This window comes from Lolium rigidum, chromosome 6 (genome assembly GCF_022539505.1).
Source record: "Lolium rigidum isolate FL_2022 chromosome 6, APGP_CSIRO_Lrig_0.1, whole genome shotgun sequence".
Taxonomy (NCBI): Eukaryota; Viridiplantae; Streptophyta; class Magnoliopsida; order Poales; family Poaceae; genus Lolium; species Lolium rigidum.
Window position 1 is genome coordinate 106,907,373 of NC_061513.1, and position 19,410 is coordinate 106,926,782.

A 19,410-nucleotide genomic window follows, 5' to 3' on the forward strand; every position below is an offset into this window, starting at 1 on the left:
ATTCTTCTCATTTCCGTGGGGATCACATGCATATTCTATTTCTACGCAGACAATGACCTTGTAGCAGCCAACAAACCAGCTGCGAGATTCACTCAAAAAAGAAAGTAAAACGCGACCAGAAGATGTTCTTGCGTGGAGGGTGATACTACCAACCCGCAGGGTGTCCATGCCCAATAAACTGCCAGATTCATGGCATCATCAAGACATTTTATAAGCAGATACGACCGTGCTGATGTACTACACTCCGACGGCGAGAAGGATAGCTACACAACTCATAAACAACTTTATTGGTATTTTTTATACTCTCAGGAGAATCAGCAAGGGGCTGTGATTCATCAACCATGAGCCAGTGTGGATCTCTGTCCCTCGGTAATTGCACTCGAGTATACCTCCTGAGTCTGAACTACATAGACTTGCAAAAAACGAAATTCATATGGTGATGTTTAACCTGTGTATCATGTAAGCCTACCATCCAGAACCGCTGAGGCCTTGGACACGGCCCTTGCACCCCTGTAAATCTCATGCTGCAAGACCCGCCAAGATTCGGATGTGTTGAGCTTGTTCGCATTGGCGATGGCCGAGACGATGCCAGGGAACGCTTTGGTGCCCCAGTCGTCCTGGTCCGACGATGCGTAAATCTGTCAAAACAGCACATATTTTATCAGTGCGGTCGTCTTCAGACAGGTGTGAAAGCCTCCAGGTCTGATACTCACCATGTGTTTGTACCACGGCCTCCCTACGAGCCCTTCTCGGTTGGTGAAGGCTCGCTCTGCCATCATCAGCCGATCGTTGATCTCCCTGGCTTTTAGTGTGCGTTCCCTACTGTTTAGGCCCCACTTTTGTGATTGCAACACCTATCACGAAGCAAGTTGTGATGTTTTAGATGGAAAGCTGAAAGCTACACGCTCATGCAATTATGCTTTCTGTGGAATTCCTGCCAAGAAAATGTTTTCGGTGGAACTGATTGGTGTTACCTTTTTTTCTGTGAGAATTTTCGTGGCTGCCTTCTCAAGCTGCTTGATTGACTTGTGCAGGGGAGTGAAACTGACGGGGCATCCAGGGCATCCGTCTTCCACAACTTTTGAGCTCTCCTGCAATACACAAGAAGGCAGATAGTCTATATGTCAGTAGTTTTTGGAGCCAATTTTACCCGTGTGTTGATAATTTTTTTCAACATATTTACTGATCAATAAGAAGAGAATTCATATCAAGATTCTGTTTCAGCTTCCTTAACAAAACCAAATCAGGGTTTACTCTGTGCTTCTAAAAGTTGCATATCTCAGTTGCCAAAACAAAAGATACCATACCACTAGTTCAGACGCGTAAGAGACATAGTTGAAGGGTATGATCTCATCATCCGCAAGTCTCAAAGCAATCAGACCCCAAACACTGGCCACTGCAGGATTATAGAGTAAAATGGATTAGTCAGCGCTATGATGGAGCATGATTATACGTTTTGAATTTGGAAAGATGGCTGGTTTAGTACATGCAACATGTCTGTGGAACAAGGGATCTCCAAAACGCTCCATCCAAACATAATCATCGTACAGCGAGTGGTAAACAGGATACTCAGAAACTGCAAGAGCAACCATATTTAGAGCAGATCCTAGAATTACAATAATAACACAAACTGAATATAGTTTTGTAGCCTGGTGAACCAGAACAATGACATAAAAGGGAGGGAAGTTTATGAGATTTATGTGCCATGAAGAATATTCTCTTACATAGTCCATATGACATGTCAAGTGAAGGGATTCCAATATACTGGACAAAAGCTGCAAAATCCGTTCCCGCACCGGCCACTCTTGTAATCTGAAAGTAGGAGCTTATTCACTTCAGTGCATTAAAAACTGAACAGATGAATTGTTTCAAAACAAATAAAGTGAAGTTCCCATGGTCATTCATTTGCACAATGGCAGAATTATAACTATAAGACCATTCAATTACTGTACACACCGGAGGATCATTGCGAATCAGAGCGTCATACAAGGTGTGAGATGGATCGTCGGGATCTGGTACCTTCAAAAGAGAAAAAAGAATAAATAAATTTGGAATATACGTAGACATGTCTTCAGTATATACTTCTTCAATGTAGACTCTGTGCTTATGCAATTGCATGGAGCCATTTATAGTTTGTGTCCCAGTTTACAGAAGAAGAAAAAAAGAGGCTTAAATACCATTCTGCTCGCTTCTTTGATCAATTCATCTAGCTGAGGGGTTGCACGGGGCATAAGACCTCCAGGCCCAAACACTGATATGTCCACATTTAGATAAGCAATAGCTCTTGAACCAAGGATATCCATGTTCTCCTCGGCCCATTCCGTAGACCCTATCTGTGACATTGGAAGTTCCTACATTTTAGCACTTCTGCGAATAAACGAGAATTTGAAAACATGCCAGCAAGAACATACCAGCGCAAACTCCTCTGCATCCCAGCTGCACACGATGATTGTTCGCCTTGGCCTCCACCCTTTCTTTTCTAGCTTGGACAGCCTCTCCGCAATCTATAAACAAAATTAAGGTACCGACATTATCCTCATTTATCAAAGATGTCTTGCATTTAGAACACCTATGAGAAGCACTGTAGATTACCTCGAGCATAGCTGCAGTTCCACTGTTGGGATCAACTGCCCCAAATGTCCACGCATCACGATGGTTGCCTATGATCACATATCTGCAAAAAACACAGAGATAGATTTAACATTGTTAGCTTTGGCTTAGTTATACCACATGGCGAATCCCCCATGCTTGCTCCTATAGGTTGATTTTTGGTTGACTGCCATAGTTGATTAATTCAAGTTGACTCTCGAAATCTAGGGGACATACCTGTCAGGCTCTTCTCTTCCTTCGATTACAGCAAAGACATTTTCGATGGTCGCTAAGGTCTCATTTCCCTGCAGATCACAAGAGTAGAAATAAGTAGTGCTCAATAATGTACGCTCGACAAAATTCACCAATGACTCTAGGAACTGTAGTCCCCACTCACGATGTAGGTGAGGTTTAGCACGGCTGGGCCGGGCCCAATCCGGTACACGGGCGCGCCCTCGGCGCCCTGCCACTCCGGCGGAGCCACGCCGCCGCCCATCGCCTTCTGGATTGTCTCGCCGTCCCTTCCCGAGATCGGCAGCGCGGGGATGCCGGGCATCGCCTCGCTCCCGTCCAGCTCCTCCATGCTCAAACGCTCGCAGTCCTCCCCCGCCGCGCACGACGGCCACATCGGCGTGGTCGGGTCGCCGTTCCCGTAGTAGAGAGTCCCCACCTGTACGCCGCTCGGCGGCAGCCAGCGCGTGTCGGGGAACCACTTCCGCTTGCCCTTCGCCCCGGGGCCGCCGAAGTCCTTGGCGTCGGTGTAGATGAGCGCGGCGGCGGCGCCGGCGGCGCGGGCGTTCCGCACCATGTCCTCGCAGTGGATGTCCCCATAGCGCGCGAGCACGACCTTCCCGGCGACGTCCACGCCCTGGGAGGCGAGGTAGGCGTAGTCGCTCTTCTCGCCGTAGTTGGCGTACACGACCTCGGCGGCGACGGAGCCGGAGCCGGAGTAGGCGAAGTAGGTGGGGATGACCTCCGCCGCGGCGGCGGCGTAGGGGTCGCCGGGGTAGGTCTCCTGGACCAGGGAGAAGAAGTTGTTGGGGAGGCCGGGCCCCGCGGAGAGGGAGAGGGAGCGGTGGGCGGGGTAGGAGAGGAGGACGGAGTAGGGCGTGACGCGGGTGGGGAAGGAGAGGGAGGCGAGCGCGGCGCGGACGTACTCGGCGGCGGCGGCGTTGGCCTCGGTGCCGGCGACGTGCGGGCGGAGGGTGAGCGCGCGGAGGTGCGCGGAGGCGCTGCTGTTGGAGCCGAGGGTGAGGAAGAGCGCGTGGTAGCGCGACGGCGGGGTGGGTGCCTGGAGGAGGTGGTACGAGGCGACCAAGGCCATGGCGATGACTAGGAAGGTGAGGTACCTGCGTCTCCCCATGCCGCTGCCGGCGGCGAGCGCCGGGGAGAGGAGGAGCGGCTGCTGCTGCTTGGTATGGCCAGACATGTTCAGTGTTTGCTTCACTGAAATGTTACCACAAAGTTGATTTAGTATTGATTACTATGAATCTATATGTGCCATCGTGTCAATGACTCCATCACGGCATCGCGGTAGCAACCATGTTGAACGGCAGTCCAGACAAGAGCGATTAACGTTATACTCCACCGTCTACTTTTGGCGCTTGCTATGAAATCCGCCTCACGCGAGGATCGTGCTGCTGACTCCACGAGTTATCGTGTGCCAATTATTCTATTTTTCTACTCTATCCCGATTTCGCACATTTTGTTAGAAAATAATACATGTGATCAATTGTGTATGGGAGGGATGCCTCCCAGAAGGTGTCTGTTGGGGGAAGAGGTGTCTCCCCAACACACCCCTTCAGTCTGTATATAAGTGGATCTCATTGCAATGAAACAATGCATTCACACACAAGGAAATTGACCATGAACGATGCATACATGCTGAAAATAATCAATCGATATGCATCAATTGGCATTCAGTAGCATGCTCCCGTTCGATCTTCAACGCATTGATGGATTATTTCACTATTTTTCGCGGAATCCCATGAACTGATCGATGCACTATTTGGTTTTTCAATCAAAGCAATAGAACAGCTGGCGACAATAACTCAGCACCCAGCGGTTCAAGACGCGCGAATCGCCGGCGATGATAAACTCAACATCGCCACGACGACTCCCCGGCACGCAGCAACATCAATCTTGGTGGTGGCCTCGCCGAGGACGCACGGACAAGCGCGGACATCTTCACGGCATTGGCGCACGGCGACGCGCGTGCTACCTGGCCAACAGCCAACAGGCGGGGCTGATAGAAGGCTTACGGCCGTGGCGCGACTATCTGCATCTGCAACGGCGGCTATTCACATTTCGCGTCCGCGAAAGAGGACCATCAGGTACAGCCGACGGCGCGCTCCATGGCTACCGATTAGCCGTGCAGAAGCGTGGCGGCATCTTCCTGGCGCACGCGGACTCGCGGTTGGCGTTGCACTCACCAGCGACAACCACTCCTGGCGCGGGGCGACCAGGGCCCCAGCGCGTCGTAGCGGCGGAGGCGGTTCCTAGTCCGCACGCAGCCCTCGCCTCTGGCGGAGGCTCCCTCCAGCACGGCCGAACCATACCGGACGGCGGTGGCCAAGGGCCTGCACGGCACTGCTTCACCCTTGGGGCAGCGGCGGATGTCGGCGACCATCAGCCCAAAGGCGACGACGGACGACGAGCTCCTAATTCACATCTTTTTGATGCGGCTGCTCGTCGCCTATGATGTCGTACAGCCAACGGCGGCCGCTCCATGCGGACTCACCGCAGCGACGCCTCGGCCTCCTGCGTGTTGGGGGCGGCGATCCACGGACAGCGACCGGCGGCCGGCGGTGGTGTGGCCGGCAGCCACGGCCGAAGGGGATCATGGGGGAGCGATTTCCCTTATCCGTTCCCAGGGGCGGTGGGGCTGGGCTGGCCAAACCGGCTGGATTGGCCAACGCCCAAGCGCTGGCCCGCCTAAAAAAAAGCAGAATCGAAAAAGAGTGGCCTCAGCCACTGTATTGGGCTATAAATTCAGCCCAGTATGCTATATTTTTCGTGTTATCTTTTCTGAATAAGCTTTCAGCTGTTCAGTTTTTTTTATATAATGTGTTTGTTAGAAATTTCAAACACGTCGGCGGAACCGTTAGCATCTCCATTATTCTTATAGAATATGGAATTTGCTTGCAAATTTGGAAAATATCAGGTAGCAAAGTGTATGACACTTGCATAACTATGTCAAGTTTATAATTGTCAATTAGAAGGTAATTGATATGTGGCATCTACTACTTAACTGTAGATTATGCACCGTTACCTTAAGGTCTAAATTATGTCATTATGACATAATGATCCCTTCAATTTTGCACACAACTTATGGATTGCATGATGGCAATGAATTTATTTCGTTCTCAACTGTGAGGTCTACACTGATTATCTTCAATGTGTTTTAATTAACACAAGGTTGAAAAAGCTCCATAAGAGTGAGGTCTACACTACTTAGTAGTGATTATCTTCATGTGTTTCAAGCAAAAATGAAGGCAATAGTTATGTCATAGTATCATAGCAATGAAATAATTTTTGTTTATATGATGTCTACACATCTGGTGACTACCTTGATGAAGTTTTTCCAAATGCTTTGCAACTTCATAGCATTTGTCATTGGTTGTGACTTTAGTATCACGTACTCCATCAAATGTGGAACCAAGACATTGGCGACGATAACATCGCCATGTTATGCTCTGAAGAGAATTATGCAAAATACTTGCATAATTTGGTGATTACCTTCCATGGAAACACAACTTATGAGACGCCATCATAGCTACGAATTAATTTTCAGGCACAACTGAGAGGTTTAACACCATTTTGTGGTGATTACCTTCATGTGTTATAAATAACATAAGGTTGTGGAGGCTATGATCGATGAGAATGTCCATAAGAGTGAGGCACCACTAGGTGGTTGACTACCTCCATGTGTTTTAAGGAAATTAAAGGTTTGTCCCTTTTGAGGTGACTAACTTTAATTTGAAGATCTACACCACATTATGGTGTTCTTATGGAAGGCTTTACATATGGGTCACTACGAATCACCATGACCATGATTATGCTCAGCCATAGCATTTTTATCCTACTTAATTTACTGATGGTAAATTAACGCATGAACATTCCATGCATCATATGGCTGACCTTTCTTGAAAGGTAGTGCGATGAGATGACATTATGTGGGAGTAATCATTTAACACGGGTCCTGCACATTGATGATTTTGTTGACCCGTGGCCATGTCGCCACAGACACTCCACGTAATGTCATGGCTATTTATAAGATAGCATAATCGCAATGACTCAATTCTCAAATTGAGTATTTAAATGGATGGTGAATACCCATTGTCCCTTTTGGGACCCCCCTAAGGACATATATTGTTATAAGCATCACACGAATGGCTATTGATTCGTGTTTGGGACTGCAAGTCCGTTAAGGCTTATAAGTCTTTTTGTCTATAGATCAACATTGGGTTGAGATTATATGATAAGGCAATTTCAGATACATATCTGATTGTAAGACCTTACTGCACTCTACATTCTCCTATTATGGTAAATATAAACATCATTTTTATTTCAGGGCGAAAATATGATGAACTTCTTATGAAGGATCGTCATGTTCAATGGGTGTTATATCATTGCCTGAAATTCATGCTTGCGCTCTTAGTGCTAACAAATTTAGTGGTTAAAAACCACGGAGAGTTAAATGTAAAGTGAAGGCAAAATGACAAATAAAAATAGATTATATATCTCAAAAGGGAATGGATCATTCAAGAGAATGACCGCAATGACGACTCTCAAGTTTGTCAAAGGGGTGGTAGTACGAAATATCGTACAAATGGTTACCAATATGTCAAGTATTGGATTGTATCATACCACCAACTCCTTATCGGAGAAGGCAAATGAGTTCAATGGGATAAGATTGAAGTTCAACTTCAAAGGAACAACCAGAAAATATTCTGGCATTGTAGAAGGAAAATGGCTCCTTCACAATGATGATATGCTTGTGGATGATTATTCCCAAGATGTCCTGGAGATCTCGCTTAGTCTCCTGGTTATCCCAGATATCATTAGCCTATTATTGTACTACTACATGTAGTATAATTTGCAACATCTTGTCCCGAGGACATGATAGTTCAGAAAATTGAGTGTATGAATCATTTCATACTCAATTTTGTTGCGTACACATTAATTTTTCCTCCTTATCACCATGGTATGGGAAGTTAGAGAAATTATTGACAATTCTATTGACAAACACTTGACTGTTAAAAATTCCCAACAATCATAAGATTTTATGTGCATTAGACGTGCCATAGGGGAATTAATTTTAAGGCACTCTCACCTTAAAATTCAGAATGAGCCACACATTACTCTTGAAAGCATTCAAGAATGTATGTGGATTACTCAACCATTGTGTGGGTTATGTTGGTGCTTCGTGGTTGCACAGATGCATCTTGAAGATGGTCGTATGTGTGTATCATTCACACAAAACCATGTGAATACTGAATTAAGTGCTCAAATTGACGAATTTAGAGCAGAGTGTCCTAACGTGGGATAATGCCATTGGAATGGAATTGTCATTGAATTTGATTCACGAACATTCAATGGTCAGAGTATATTTTGTACATACCCAAAATGGTTTGGCTAGATCTCTTTTGAAAGAGAGTCAAAGTTGTATGGCCAATGTTACAGAATTGTGATTTCCCAATATTTTGTTGGTAGTAACATGCGGAATCACACGCCGCATGTTTAATACTGCGTCCCCTTGCAGTTTGTACGTGGAAATATGATTTCCCATCTGCGGTAATCGGTTGCATCCGATATCACCACCCCGGCGTATGTCATGGGCCCTCACATATATTTGGGATCTATGTGAGAAATAACTGTGGTATGATTGTTAATCCGTCACATACCTTAACCCTGAAAAGGGAGTTAGGGGCCTATACGCTGATTGCTTTTGCAATAAGGACATTTTATGGCATTAGGGGGAGATGTGTACCACACGGAATGCCAGGAAATGGCTAAGAAATGTCGTTGACATTTGATCCACGTACTTAAGAAACTGAACTAGAGGTTCAGGTTATGAGTAATTTGCATTTTATTGCAAATAATCTGCCAATATATTTACTAGTGACAGAGGTGTCATTTTGGTCATGTATCAGATTGAGTGGAGGTACCTAATAAACCACACGTCTCCCCGTATGAGAGCAAGAGGGGGGGAATTCTGATCATATGAGACTAAGTTCTCTCTGTTTTTGTTGGAACAAAAGAGATGGTCTCCCAATCACCAAACGTGGTTCAACCTAAGGTTGGATGACACCTGTAGGATGTGTATCATCCAAGACCCAGCATAGTGCGCACACATTTTTGTGTGCTGAGACATCGAAACACCTTGACTCTGTTGTTATGGGAAGTCACAACGAGTTGAGAGGCACAATGAGAATTCCACAAATGATACTGATTCATGAGAATCATATATGAGAAAGTCCACATATGTCGACATATAAATCTTCCTGGGAATTGCTAAAATCCTTTTGGGCCCTGAACCAAAATCCATGGAGAGTGTTGTTGCACTTATATTGGTTCAAATGAAAGGAAGCAATTGAGGAAAAATAGCGCTCGCTCATCAGAGAGAGGTATTTACGATAGTAAAACCTTCTCCTCATAGGTATCTCCCATAAGGGAAGAGAGAATGAGGTGGTGATAAGGCGAGGCTTTTTGTAGCACAAGGGTTTTTCGCAGAAACTCGACATCAGTCATGATGTGGCATACCATCTTGGTATGAGTGGAATTATGTTTCGATACTAAATGTCATTGGCGATCTTGATCCATGTGGTTGATGTATGTAGTTGTACCTGCATACTCCCACTGGTCACTCAATTTGGACTTATATATTGAAGTCATTGAAGGACTTAATATTCTGAATCCAAATGAAAATCGCAACATGTGTGTGTGAAAATTCTGGAGTCATTCTATGACTTGAATTAGTCGGAGATAATTATGTGGTACAACCGACTGTGTGAGTTCTTCCATGATAAGGATTACTCTAATATCAATGATTGTAGGTGTGTACTCATGGATAAATCCTTAATTGGATTTTACGTCACCTAAGTGGTGTTGATGATCTTATCTTCAATGTCTTTATGCGAGACATTTGAGATACACACAATCATTTTAAGACGGAGATTCTGGTCGAACCAAATCGTGCTTAAGTTTTAACTTGAGCTTGTTCCCCCAGGAATAAATGTATATCAGTCTTCATATATCCCAAAATATTGAATAAGTTCAATACAGATATATAATATGAGAGACACATATGGTCATATTATACCTAATATGGGATACCAATCCTTGGAAAGGTGGGAAGATGGTGAAGTGATAGATGGAGCTGAAATTCCATATCTACCATCAGAGCACTGAGATATCTTGCAAAATACGTCAGGCCTGATATTATGTTTGTTGGCAATTTATTGAGAGTGCAGTCCCCCGAAAGGTATAAGGTTTGTGTATGGATTATTCTAAGATATATCCAAGGCACAAAACTCTTGATTAATTCTAGTATGAAAATCAAGATGGGACCATTGTGTGATATATGATAGTGGCGAATTATCTGATCCCAACAGTGCCATATCAAAAACTGGATTTACTGGAAGAGTATTCAAAAGGAAGCCTTCAGAATAGACTCTAAATGGGTCCTTCCGGTGATCATTCTGCAGAAATCATATGAAGCATCACAAGATGTGTATGAATTTGCAGAATGATTGGCCACATGTGAGTTCATGTGGAGATTCATTCGAATCACCTATCATTATCTACCAAGATAATGTCACTTGTATTGCTTATGACTTATATTTATTCTCATAAATTACAGAAATGTAAGAGGATAATTTGCAAACAAAATATTGTGATATTCACAGTATCTCTACCAATAGTTGTATTTCATAATTAAGTTTGTGAAATTGGTATGAGACAACCTTTAGGTTTGCAATGTTGAGGGGGAGTAAAATCCCTAGTTATAACTCGTTGATGATCTTCCGATCACTGATATTGTACTCTTTTTCCCTTTATGATTTTTCCCTAAGGTTTCTCATACAAGGTTTTTAACGAGACAATATAAATACAAGTGCAAACATATGACACATGGTTTCTCCTTAATTTTTCCCACTGGGTTTTAAAGGAGTTTTCGGTGGCATATCGTTATAATATTTTTCCTCAGTTTTTCCCACAGGGTTTTTTAGGAGGAGTCTTTGGATTGCAATATACAGATGACAAATTGATCAAGGGGGAGTGTTAGGAAATAATACATATGATCAATTGTGTATGGGAGGATGCCTCCCAGGAGGTGTCTGTTGGGGAAGAGGTGTCTCCCCAACACACCCCTTCAGTCTGTATATAAGTGGATCTCCCACATTGCAATGAAACAAGAGAATCATTTGCTCCATTTTTTGTGTGTCTCTTCTCTCTATACTACAATACATTTGTAGACCTATCCCAAAACTCATCGATGTGGCACTAGTGAGCCCTTTTTTTGGAAATTTGAAACTTAAGCTTCTAGATCTCCAAAAAAATCCGCTAAAATTACAGCAAGTAAAAAATAGTTTCCTTTAAGTAATCATATTTATACGAGTATAGAGTAAAATATAGTTTCCTTGATCTAATACCCCCAATACACCTCAAACCGAGTGAATTTGGCTGAAATCAAACAAGCCCTAAAATACTTTTCCAAAAAATGTAGTATGATGGAGATTTAAATCTAGGAGAAATATAAAAAATTGCGGGGATATCTCGAAATTATCTCGTCCAAATTTGAAGAAGTACAAAGACCATCAAAGATTTTTTTGACTTTGGAATTATCCCCTTCCATATCCGTAAATACACTAGAAATAAACGAGCCCTAACATGTGAGAACCTAATATCGGTGAGCATACTATGCCGAAAAGATGCCCTAAGAAGACATGTTGTTGAACCGTTCATACTTCGTCGAACTTTTGCTAGAGAAGACCCGCAACATTAAAGATTGCAAAACTACCATCAATTGCACCAATGCCACGATGGTCTAAAGTTTTGGGTGACATAGGTGTACATCGTGACACACCTGAAATTACAGTGTCGTCTTCACTGTGGGGTTATTATTGCCAAGAACACACAACTATTTTTAAAAATAGAAAAACGAAGCAAAACCTTTGCCTATCCATTCATTAAGAAGAAAGTTACCGGTTAAGGAAAACTGGGCTAAGACCAATACAACCGGGACCATGGCCCACACGAACACCCAAACTCCAAACAAGAGATCACCCCCCCCCCCCACCACCCAAAGCAAAGAGTAGACGAGCTGCCGCGCGCCGTCAACACATTCCGGGGCCACCACCCCGACGTCCACCGCCCGCACGCGAGCCACAACGCCGCACGGCCCAGAAGATCGCAACCCAAGTTGGACAGAAGCATCTGCCCGTAGACCACGACCGTCGCACAAAATTCGGGGCCGACATCCAAACAAAGGCAGCCCAACGTTGCATCTATTCGAGCCGATAGACCTCGCCACCCTCGTGGCACTAGGTCGCCACCCACCCTCTGACGAGTAGCAACCTCACCTCCTCGGTCACAACTGCAAAGCTATTCGGGGCCGCCACCCCGGCATGCAAGAACAACCTCGACATCCACTGCACCCACTGACGAGACAAACTAGCTTGGCAGAGGTACCGAGTCTCCAAGGCGACGCCCCCAAGGAGGAAACGACGTAACCGCCGCCGTCACCCGCTTTGCTAGAAACATAGCAGGGTTTTCTCCCGGAGAACTCGTGGAATTGGTGTGATAGATAGACGAATGGCGTTCCACAACGGCGCCTCCAAGGAGGGAAACGATGTCCTAAGACGCCATCGGCGCCGACACCGACCGAGGTCAATGCTAGGCTTTCACCCGGAACAAACCAACAACCACCATCACCACCGCTTCCAGCGAGCCGGCCACCACCAACTACATCCGACGAACCACCACAACCTCGCGTGACAAGCAGTTTGCCAACACCAACAACCATATTGCCCAGCACCGTAGATAGCAACCGGACGTCACCTCACAACTTGAGCCACCATTACATGGTAAAAAAAAAGGCAAAAACTGCTCTGCAGTGTTAATCTGTGATCCCCTACCTGTCGCTGCCAGAGAAAGCAGCGACCACCAGCGATAAAACAGAGTTCACCTCCAGCGGCTAGGGCTGAGGAGAATCCTACGAAAGCTTTATTTATTACTTTGTTTTTAGATATAAGGTGTATTTCTTTTGAGGAAAAATAATCTAGAATGTAGGTGTATTACGTTACACTCTCAGTCAACTAGCAACTGATAATTTCGTCCAAAAAGGTGTGATTTCTCATCCACGTACACACTTTAATTTTAGAGCCAAAAACTATACACCTCACATCTAAAAACGGAGGAAGTATCTATGGAAGCACAAGCCACAATCCCAATCCCAATGTAAATTTCTGAACTAGAACTATTTAATTGCTATTATATTTTCAGTTATATGTGTTGGCATAGCATGTTGCCACTATCACCTTACCTCTCTCTTTCTGCCACATCATGTTTTTTTTGTTTTTTTGCCTTGGGCAGTATATTAAGTTACTTCCGTTATGCGAAGTCTAAGCCCACCAAGATCTTGGCAGGTTTGTAAGCCTGAAGGCATAGGGACATGGGGTATCGTATCTTGGGCCAGAACAGGTTTTACTTGGGCCTTAGGCTGGTGCCAATGCATCACCCCACTATAGCCTCGTCACGTCAGCTTTTCCCTCACTCTCACCCCACTCTCACCTCACTCTCACTCCACGGTGCACGGGCTATAGGCCCAGCTCTCACTTCTCTCACCTCCCTACCGTCTTCCTACCGCCTCCCTATCGCCCCCACTAGCACCGCTATCGCCTCCCTCTCGCCCCACTCTCGCCTCCAACACGGGCTATAGGCGGGCGGTACCGCGCCCTAACGCCGGGCGCCCGCGCCACCGCCCGGCGCAACCATCTCGCCTGCCTAACGCCCCGCTCACGCCCCGCCTCAGGCGGTAGCGCCCGCACTACCGCCCCGGTTGGCACCAGCCTGAGAGTGGATCAGAGACCTTTTGTTTGAACACAAAGCACTCCAAGCAGTACTAAAAAACAGGCAGAAAAAGCAGGAAAAAACAAACCATCACAACATACTAACACAAGACTGGCATTAGAAGGCACATTCCGGCATACATACATAGTTACATACTGTACGACCACCAAATAACATATGCACGGTGCTCGATACTCTCCATGATGCTAGGGAAAGCTTGCTCGACTGGACAAGGAACCAGTGAAACTTGGGACAAGATTATAGAGAGTATTCCTCTAGCTGACAAGGAAAGGAGAATACCGAAGAGCACACAGCAGCAAGCCAGCCAGTTTTTTACAGGATCACCTCCCGGCCACCAGACCACTGAACACTTGATCGTTCCCACCAAGCGTCGCTTCCCATTCGAGGGACGAAAGCAGTATCTGCGACAGGGTGATCACTGCCTGTTTCATGTCCGGCCGTAGAACAGGATCTTCATCGACGCAGTGTTTCGCTAGGATGGCCATCTTCACAACAAGAGAATTTCAGAGCGCGAAGAGTGATGATTTAGCTTTGAAGCAAAAGGTGATGTGGAATGCTGTGCTATCCTGATTTCTAGCAAGATAAGAGTTAAGTGGCCATACCTGGTACATGCAGTCATGAGGATATAGATCCATTAGATTAGGGTCAATGCACTCTTTCAAGCTCTCAACACATGTTTGATTGTGACAATTCCTTAATGCGGTCAACATCTGCCCAGCAAAGAAAGCTGCTCAAACCTTTGGGAGTCAAGTGTAAAAAATGTAAAACATACTGAAGTATACAAATAAAGTCGACGGAAAAACACTACAAAGTTGAAAGCCGGCATAATTCTAAACCCACGAGTTGTCAGATTTATCAGATTCAGTTGCTCGCTTAGAGCTTAGAAAACTTACAACTGATGCCAAGGAACGCCTTTCAGAGTTTGAACCTGCACTGATCGCGTCAGTCTTTGTAATAGCCTCCTTTCCAGATATTAACTCAAAAAGTACGACACCAAAGGCATAAACATCACATTTCGCAGTTGCCAGGCCATCCCTCAGGTACCTACAAGAACAAAAAAAAGTGCTTAGATACCAAAACTAGATCCAAAAGTTTGTTCTTATACCAGAACCAGGCGACCGGCAAGATGCACTTACTCTGGGGCCAAATAACCAAAAGTACCCACAACTTTGGTGACAGAAGCCTCTGCATCATTGGACCTTACCGCCAGTTTGGCAAGACCAAAATCCGAAATCTACAAACAGAAATCCTGTCTCAGTCTGTATACTGGTATAACTGATTCAGGAAAAACGTGAAATCAACAATTTCATATCATATAACCTTCGCTCTGAAAGAACTATCGAGCAAGATGTTGCTCGATTTGATGTCTCTATGAACATAATGATCCTTTGTGTGCTCATGAATGTACTCCAATCCTCTAGCAGCATCAAGTGCAATTTGGACCCTATAAATCCAAGAAAGTGATGTGTGACCTGGAATATGAAAACAAATATCACTCAATAACGATAATCATGTGGAAAGTGTATAAATAAGGCTCCAAAGAGCAAATTAGCTTATGTAATGAGGTATAAAAACCAAGTTAACGGTCACTGAGAATTCCTCAAGCAGAAAGCTTGCAGAAGTTTTATATCGAACCTTTGGACTTATTACGGTACAAATAGTCAAATAATTTTTTTACTCGAGTTCTTTGACGGTAAAATACAATATTAAAGGTGCTAGAACCAGTACATGTGAAAGTTTCTAGAGCTAAACCGCAAAGATAGGTGTTACACATTAATAAATTTATAAAGACGTTACGAAAAGTCACAAAATCTAAGGTTAAGTAACCTTCCATAAATCAAGAACCAGATAACAGTATACCTTTGCTCTGAGGATCATGAAGATGGTTTTTCAGTGAACCTTTTTGGGAGTACTCATAAACCAGGAACAGCTCATCCTTACTTGCTGCATACCCAATCAACTCTACCTTTGACAAAACACGAGTCACAAATTAAAGTTCAAAAACACTGGAGATTTAACATAATTTAAACTGAACATTTTGTGAGAGGTTGAAAACTGCAAAATGACATACCAGACTGGCATGATGAACCTTGCAAAGAACTTTCAGCTCAACTATGAACTCTTTAGTATTAGTCGTTGTCATTCTCTTTATTGCGACCTCCTGTAAACATCAATTGTTATTGGCAAGGTATGTAAGAGAACAAGTATTCCAAAAAAATGATCAGCTTGCAGCTCTAGATCTCAGACCTGATCTCGAAGAACACCATAGTAAACAGTGCCATATGTACCATGACCCAGCAGATTTGCATCAGAAAATAGATCGGTCGATGCGAGTATTTCGTCATATGTAAACACAATAGGCTTTTCTCTATCAAACACGTCTACTACCATACCTGCGATAGAGAAAGACTCGCAAATCAGAACAGCTTATCTGAGGCAGGATCACAATGAAGATAAAGAAATCTGAATTAGCCTGTGCTAGCAACATCTTGTTATGTGAACACATTAAAATGATATTAATTGTGACTTTCTATCTCAACAAGTAGCTGTGTGCAGATGCTTATTTTACTCAAACTATGTTGACTGAATAGGTTGTGAATGAAAGTTGTACGCTACCTTAATCCATGTAGGACATGTAACAAATAATGTAAATAAAATGCTGACACGGATGAAATAGAAAGTCCCTCAGACTAATAAAACTCCATAAACTAAAGTTGCACATTACTACATGGCCAATAGTAGCATATATTTTAACCACTCTCCCATTTAATGTCACGAAATATAAAACATATATACACGCGATATGAACTTTGTGAAAACCATGTTCCACAAGTGTTATAATGATGTAGGGTCCAAGGATGGTTAACAGAAGGTGAGCTGACCTTTTGGAACATTGATACAATGATCTTCACCACCCTTTTTTGACTGCTTCGCATTACCGAATTGGCAGCACAAGTATCTTCCAGAACCGTAACAAAAACTACCACTCTTAAGAAGTTGAAAGTTATGTGACATAGGCTGATCTGGACTCTTTCTCTGGTTATTGGAAGCTTGGTGATTGTATTGGAAGGATTTGCACATCAAAATTGCAAGGAGAGCAATGGCGATTAAAGCAAGTGCAACTCCCATGCTGCCAATAACCCATCCATAAGGGAATTTTGCTGAATGATGACCTGATATCTCTGCAGTTGTATGTCACACGATACTCAGTTAGGTTATCACAGTAAGAAACATGTTGATTAGACCTAATACAAGCTAAGAAAATTGACATTCCCACCACTAATACAGTAATGCTAGAACAGAACTACAGCACCCTTAGAATGACATGAATAATATTCTGAAAACTTGAAATGGAAAGATCAATAGTATGACGACACAGGCATTGCAAATAATCATTGGGCATGAATACCAATATTAGTGCAGAAATATGAAAACAAACGTACTCCAAACATTAAGAAGTGAGTTGCAGCATGTACCTGACAAAGTATTTTGTGTGGGTGCTGCTGCAGGAACGGGGGCAGGAGATGTCATAGCATAAGGCTGACCAGGAACTGCACATGGTATTCAAAAATTGCATTAAAACAGATCAAAGCAGTTCCATGGTAAACTTCATTACAATGTTTCCTTTCAAAATAAACCTTCTTACAATTTAAGAAGAGAGACAGATAATTGCTTTACATTTGTAATCTGATATACTAGCTTTTTGTAAGACTTGTTTCTATTGAACAAAAAATCTCTTTTTTTTCGACAAAGAGCATATATTAATATCGTGAAGATACACATTACAGCCAGCCTATGCAACAACGCAATACCCTAGCGGCATTACAAAAAAAAAATGGGAAAAAAGTTTCTGTCGCACGAATTATGTTACATGAAAACAAAATCGGAGAAAATTTTGTCATCAATGCCTCATTCAAGCAGCTCGGCATTAAAGTTGTGGAGAAATAGTGTATCTGCTGGCGCTGGTGCCCCACTGGTACTTGGCTTAGCTGCACATCTAGAGATGCTACCTAATCCTCGAACATATATATAATTTAGTCCATTTAGTATGTTATATCTGAAAGCAATCAACTCGACCACGAGATCTGACAAACTTGTGAAAACAGGATAATTTGCAATTCAAGTTTCAGACTGCGTTCCTACACCTTCCCATTTGATTGGATCTAATCGTGCAGAAAAGGAAATCAACTGCGCACGCTCATTTTTTAACTGCTCTGTATGTCCATCAAGATGTACATTTTGGCACAAACAATGGAGCTTGTTCATAAACAGCTGGCAAATCGGTGCAGCCGCAATAATAGAGAGGTGATTGGTTTGCAGCCTCTGTTCACAAGCGCAGGCCCACGGTCCAAAGAATCAGTACTTGGTAGTGATCAATTAACTGGAGGGGAGGCATGCTTGCAAGTTGCAACAACACAACAAGAGCCTAGGGAAAGTTAATCGAACCACGGATTTGTAAAATATAGGCTTGATGATCAAATTGTCAGTGATGATTGGCTCACCTGAGTTGAGCGGGATGTAGTAGACCTTCCCGGTGCTGATGGGGTCAGGGCCGGCCATGCCGTTGGCGGCCTCAATGGCGTCCATGCTGGCCCCGAACCTGCTCGACAGGGACTCCACCGTGTCGCCCTGGGCGCCGACGTAGGTGAGGAGGTAGTTCCAGGGGCCGGAGGAGCAGCCGCAGATCAGGTGGAGCGCGACGACGGCGCCGGCGCGCGGCGGGCGCTGGGCCCCGCCCGGCGGCGGGACGGCGAGGCCGGCGTACGCCGCGACGGCCACCTGGGCGGCGGTGGCGGTGGCGTTGGGGGGCGGCGCGGCGGAGGGGAGGGTGTAGGTGGTGTTGGCGAGGTAGGTGCGGGAGGCGAGGCAGGAGCAGTTCTTGCGCACGAAGGCGTAGCCCGGGCTGGCGGCGGCGTCGGCCGTGAGGTCGCCCGGCGCGGCGTCGAACATGGACGCGAGGACGCTGGCGTTGGCGGCGGCGGAGGCGGAGGCCGGGAAGGCGAGGAATGCCGTGCAGACGCGCGACGGCTCGGAGCAGGCGAGCGGCGGCGATGTGGCGTTCGCTGGGGCGGCGGCGATGTGGCAGGAGCAGGAGGCGAGGGCCAGGAGGAGGAGGAGGAGGAGGAGGAGGCGGCGAGGCATTGGGGCTGGCTAGGGTTGGGGCGTGGAGGTGGAGGTGGCGAGGTGGTGGTGGTGGGGCTGGGGCATGGAGGTGGCGAGGCAGTGGCAGTGGCGAGGAGCAGAGCGCAGGATGGTTGGCGTGGTCGGGTCACCAGCACACTTTGCGGGACGGGACGGCGCTCGCTGCAGTGCAGTAAAGAGGAGAGAGACGGAGAGGAGGAGGACGGGGTTAATTAGCACGCGCGCACGCACGCACGGCACGGGCATGGCGAGGGGAGAGAAGGATCGCGCGCGGCGGATCACTGTTGCCTGCGGCACGGCCCGTACTGCCCCTGCTCCCTCTTCCGCTCGCTTCGCCGCCAGTGCTGTGTCCCAGCGTGTGATATGGCCGTTATGCCCCCCGCCTCTGTCGCTCAACATATTTCCACGACTCTTTTTTTTTGAGAAATTTCCAGCACATGTTTCATGCAAGCTGCGTACAAGCCTTTGCCCGAGGTTGGTAGCTCTCATCTTGTCATTTTGCACAACTTCTATGTTGCGATTTTTTTTTTCTGTATCCGAAGTGACTACGAATTCAAGCTCGTTTGGCTCCCATCATCTAGGGCT

At 45.4% G+C, this 19,410-nt stretch overlaps 2 protein-coding genes across 2 annotated transcripts; both read right to left on the reverse strand.

Annotated features, from left to right (window-relative positions):
* Nucleotides 1-264: 264 nt before the first annotated feature.
* Nucleotides 265-4,044, reverse strand: LOC124661696 (probable glutamate carboxypeptidase LAMP1). The gene is made up of 12 exons (XM_047199574.1): nt 2,987-4,044; nt 2,827-2,894; nt 2,593-2,674; nt 2,412-2,504; nt 2,178-2,333; nt 1,957-2,019; nt 1,725-1,812; nt 1,487-1,576; nt 1,308-1,396; nt 975-1,091; nt 714-854; nt 265-638 (listed from the first exon to the last, which is right to left on the reverse strand). Exons 1-12 carry the CDS (start codon nt 4,016-4,018, stop codon nt 456-458), a joined length of 2,202 nt encoding a protein of 733 aa, XP_047055530.1. The 5' UTR covers nt 4,019-4,044; the 3' UTR covers nt 265-455.
* A 9,735-nt stretch (nt 4,045-13,779) lies between these two features.
* Nucleotides 13,780-18,825, reverse strand: LOC124663080 (lysM domain receptor-like kinase 3). The gene is made up of 11 exons (XM_047200827.1): nt 18,186-18,825; nt 17,160-17,234; nt 16,566-16,865; nt 15,931-16,076; nt 15,755-15,844; nt 15,544-15,649; nt 15,004-15,155; nt 14,820-14,917; nt 14,577-14,727; nt 14,286-14,393; nt 13,780-14,168 (listed from the first exon to the last, which is right to left on the reverse strand). The coding sequence occupies exons 1-11, from the start codon at nt 18,823-18,825 to the stop codon at nt 14,004-14,006; spliced, it is 2,031 nt and encodes a 676-aa protein (XP_047056783.1). The 3' UTR covers nt 13,780-14,003.
* Between the last annotated feature and the right edge of the window lie 585 nt (nt 18,826-19,410).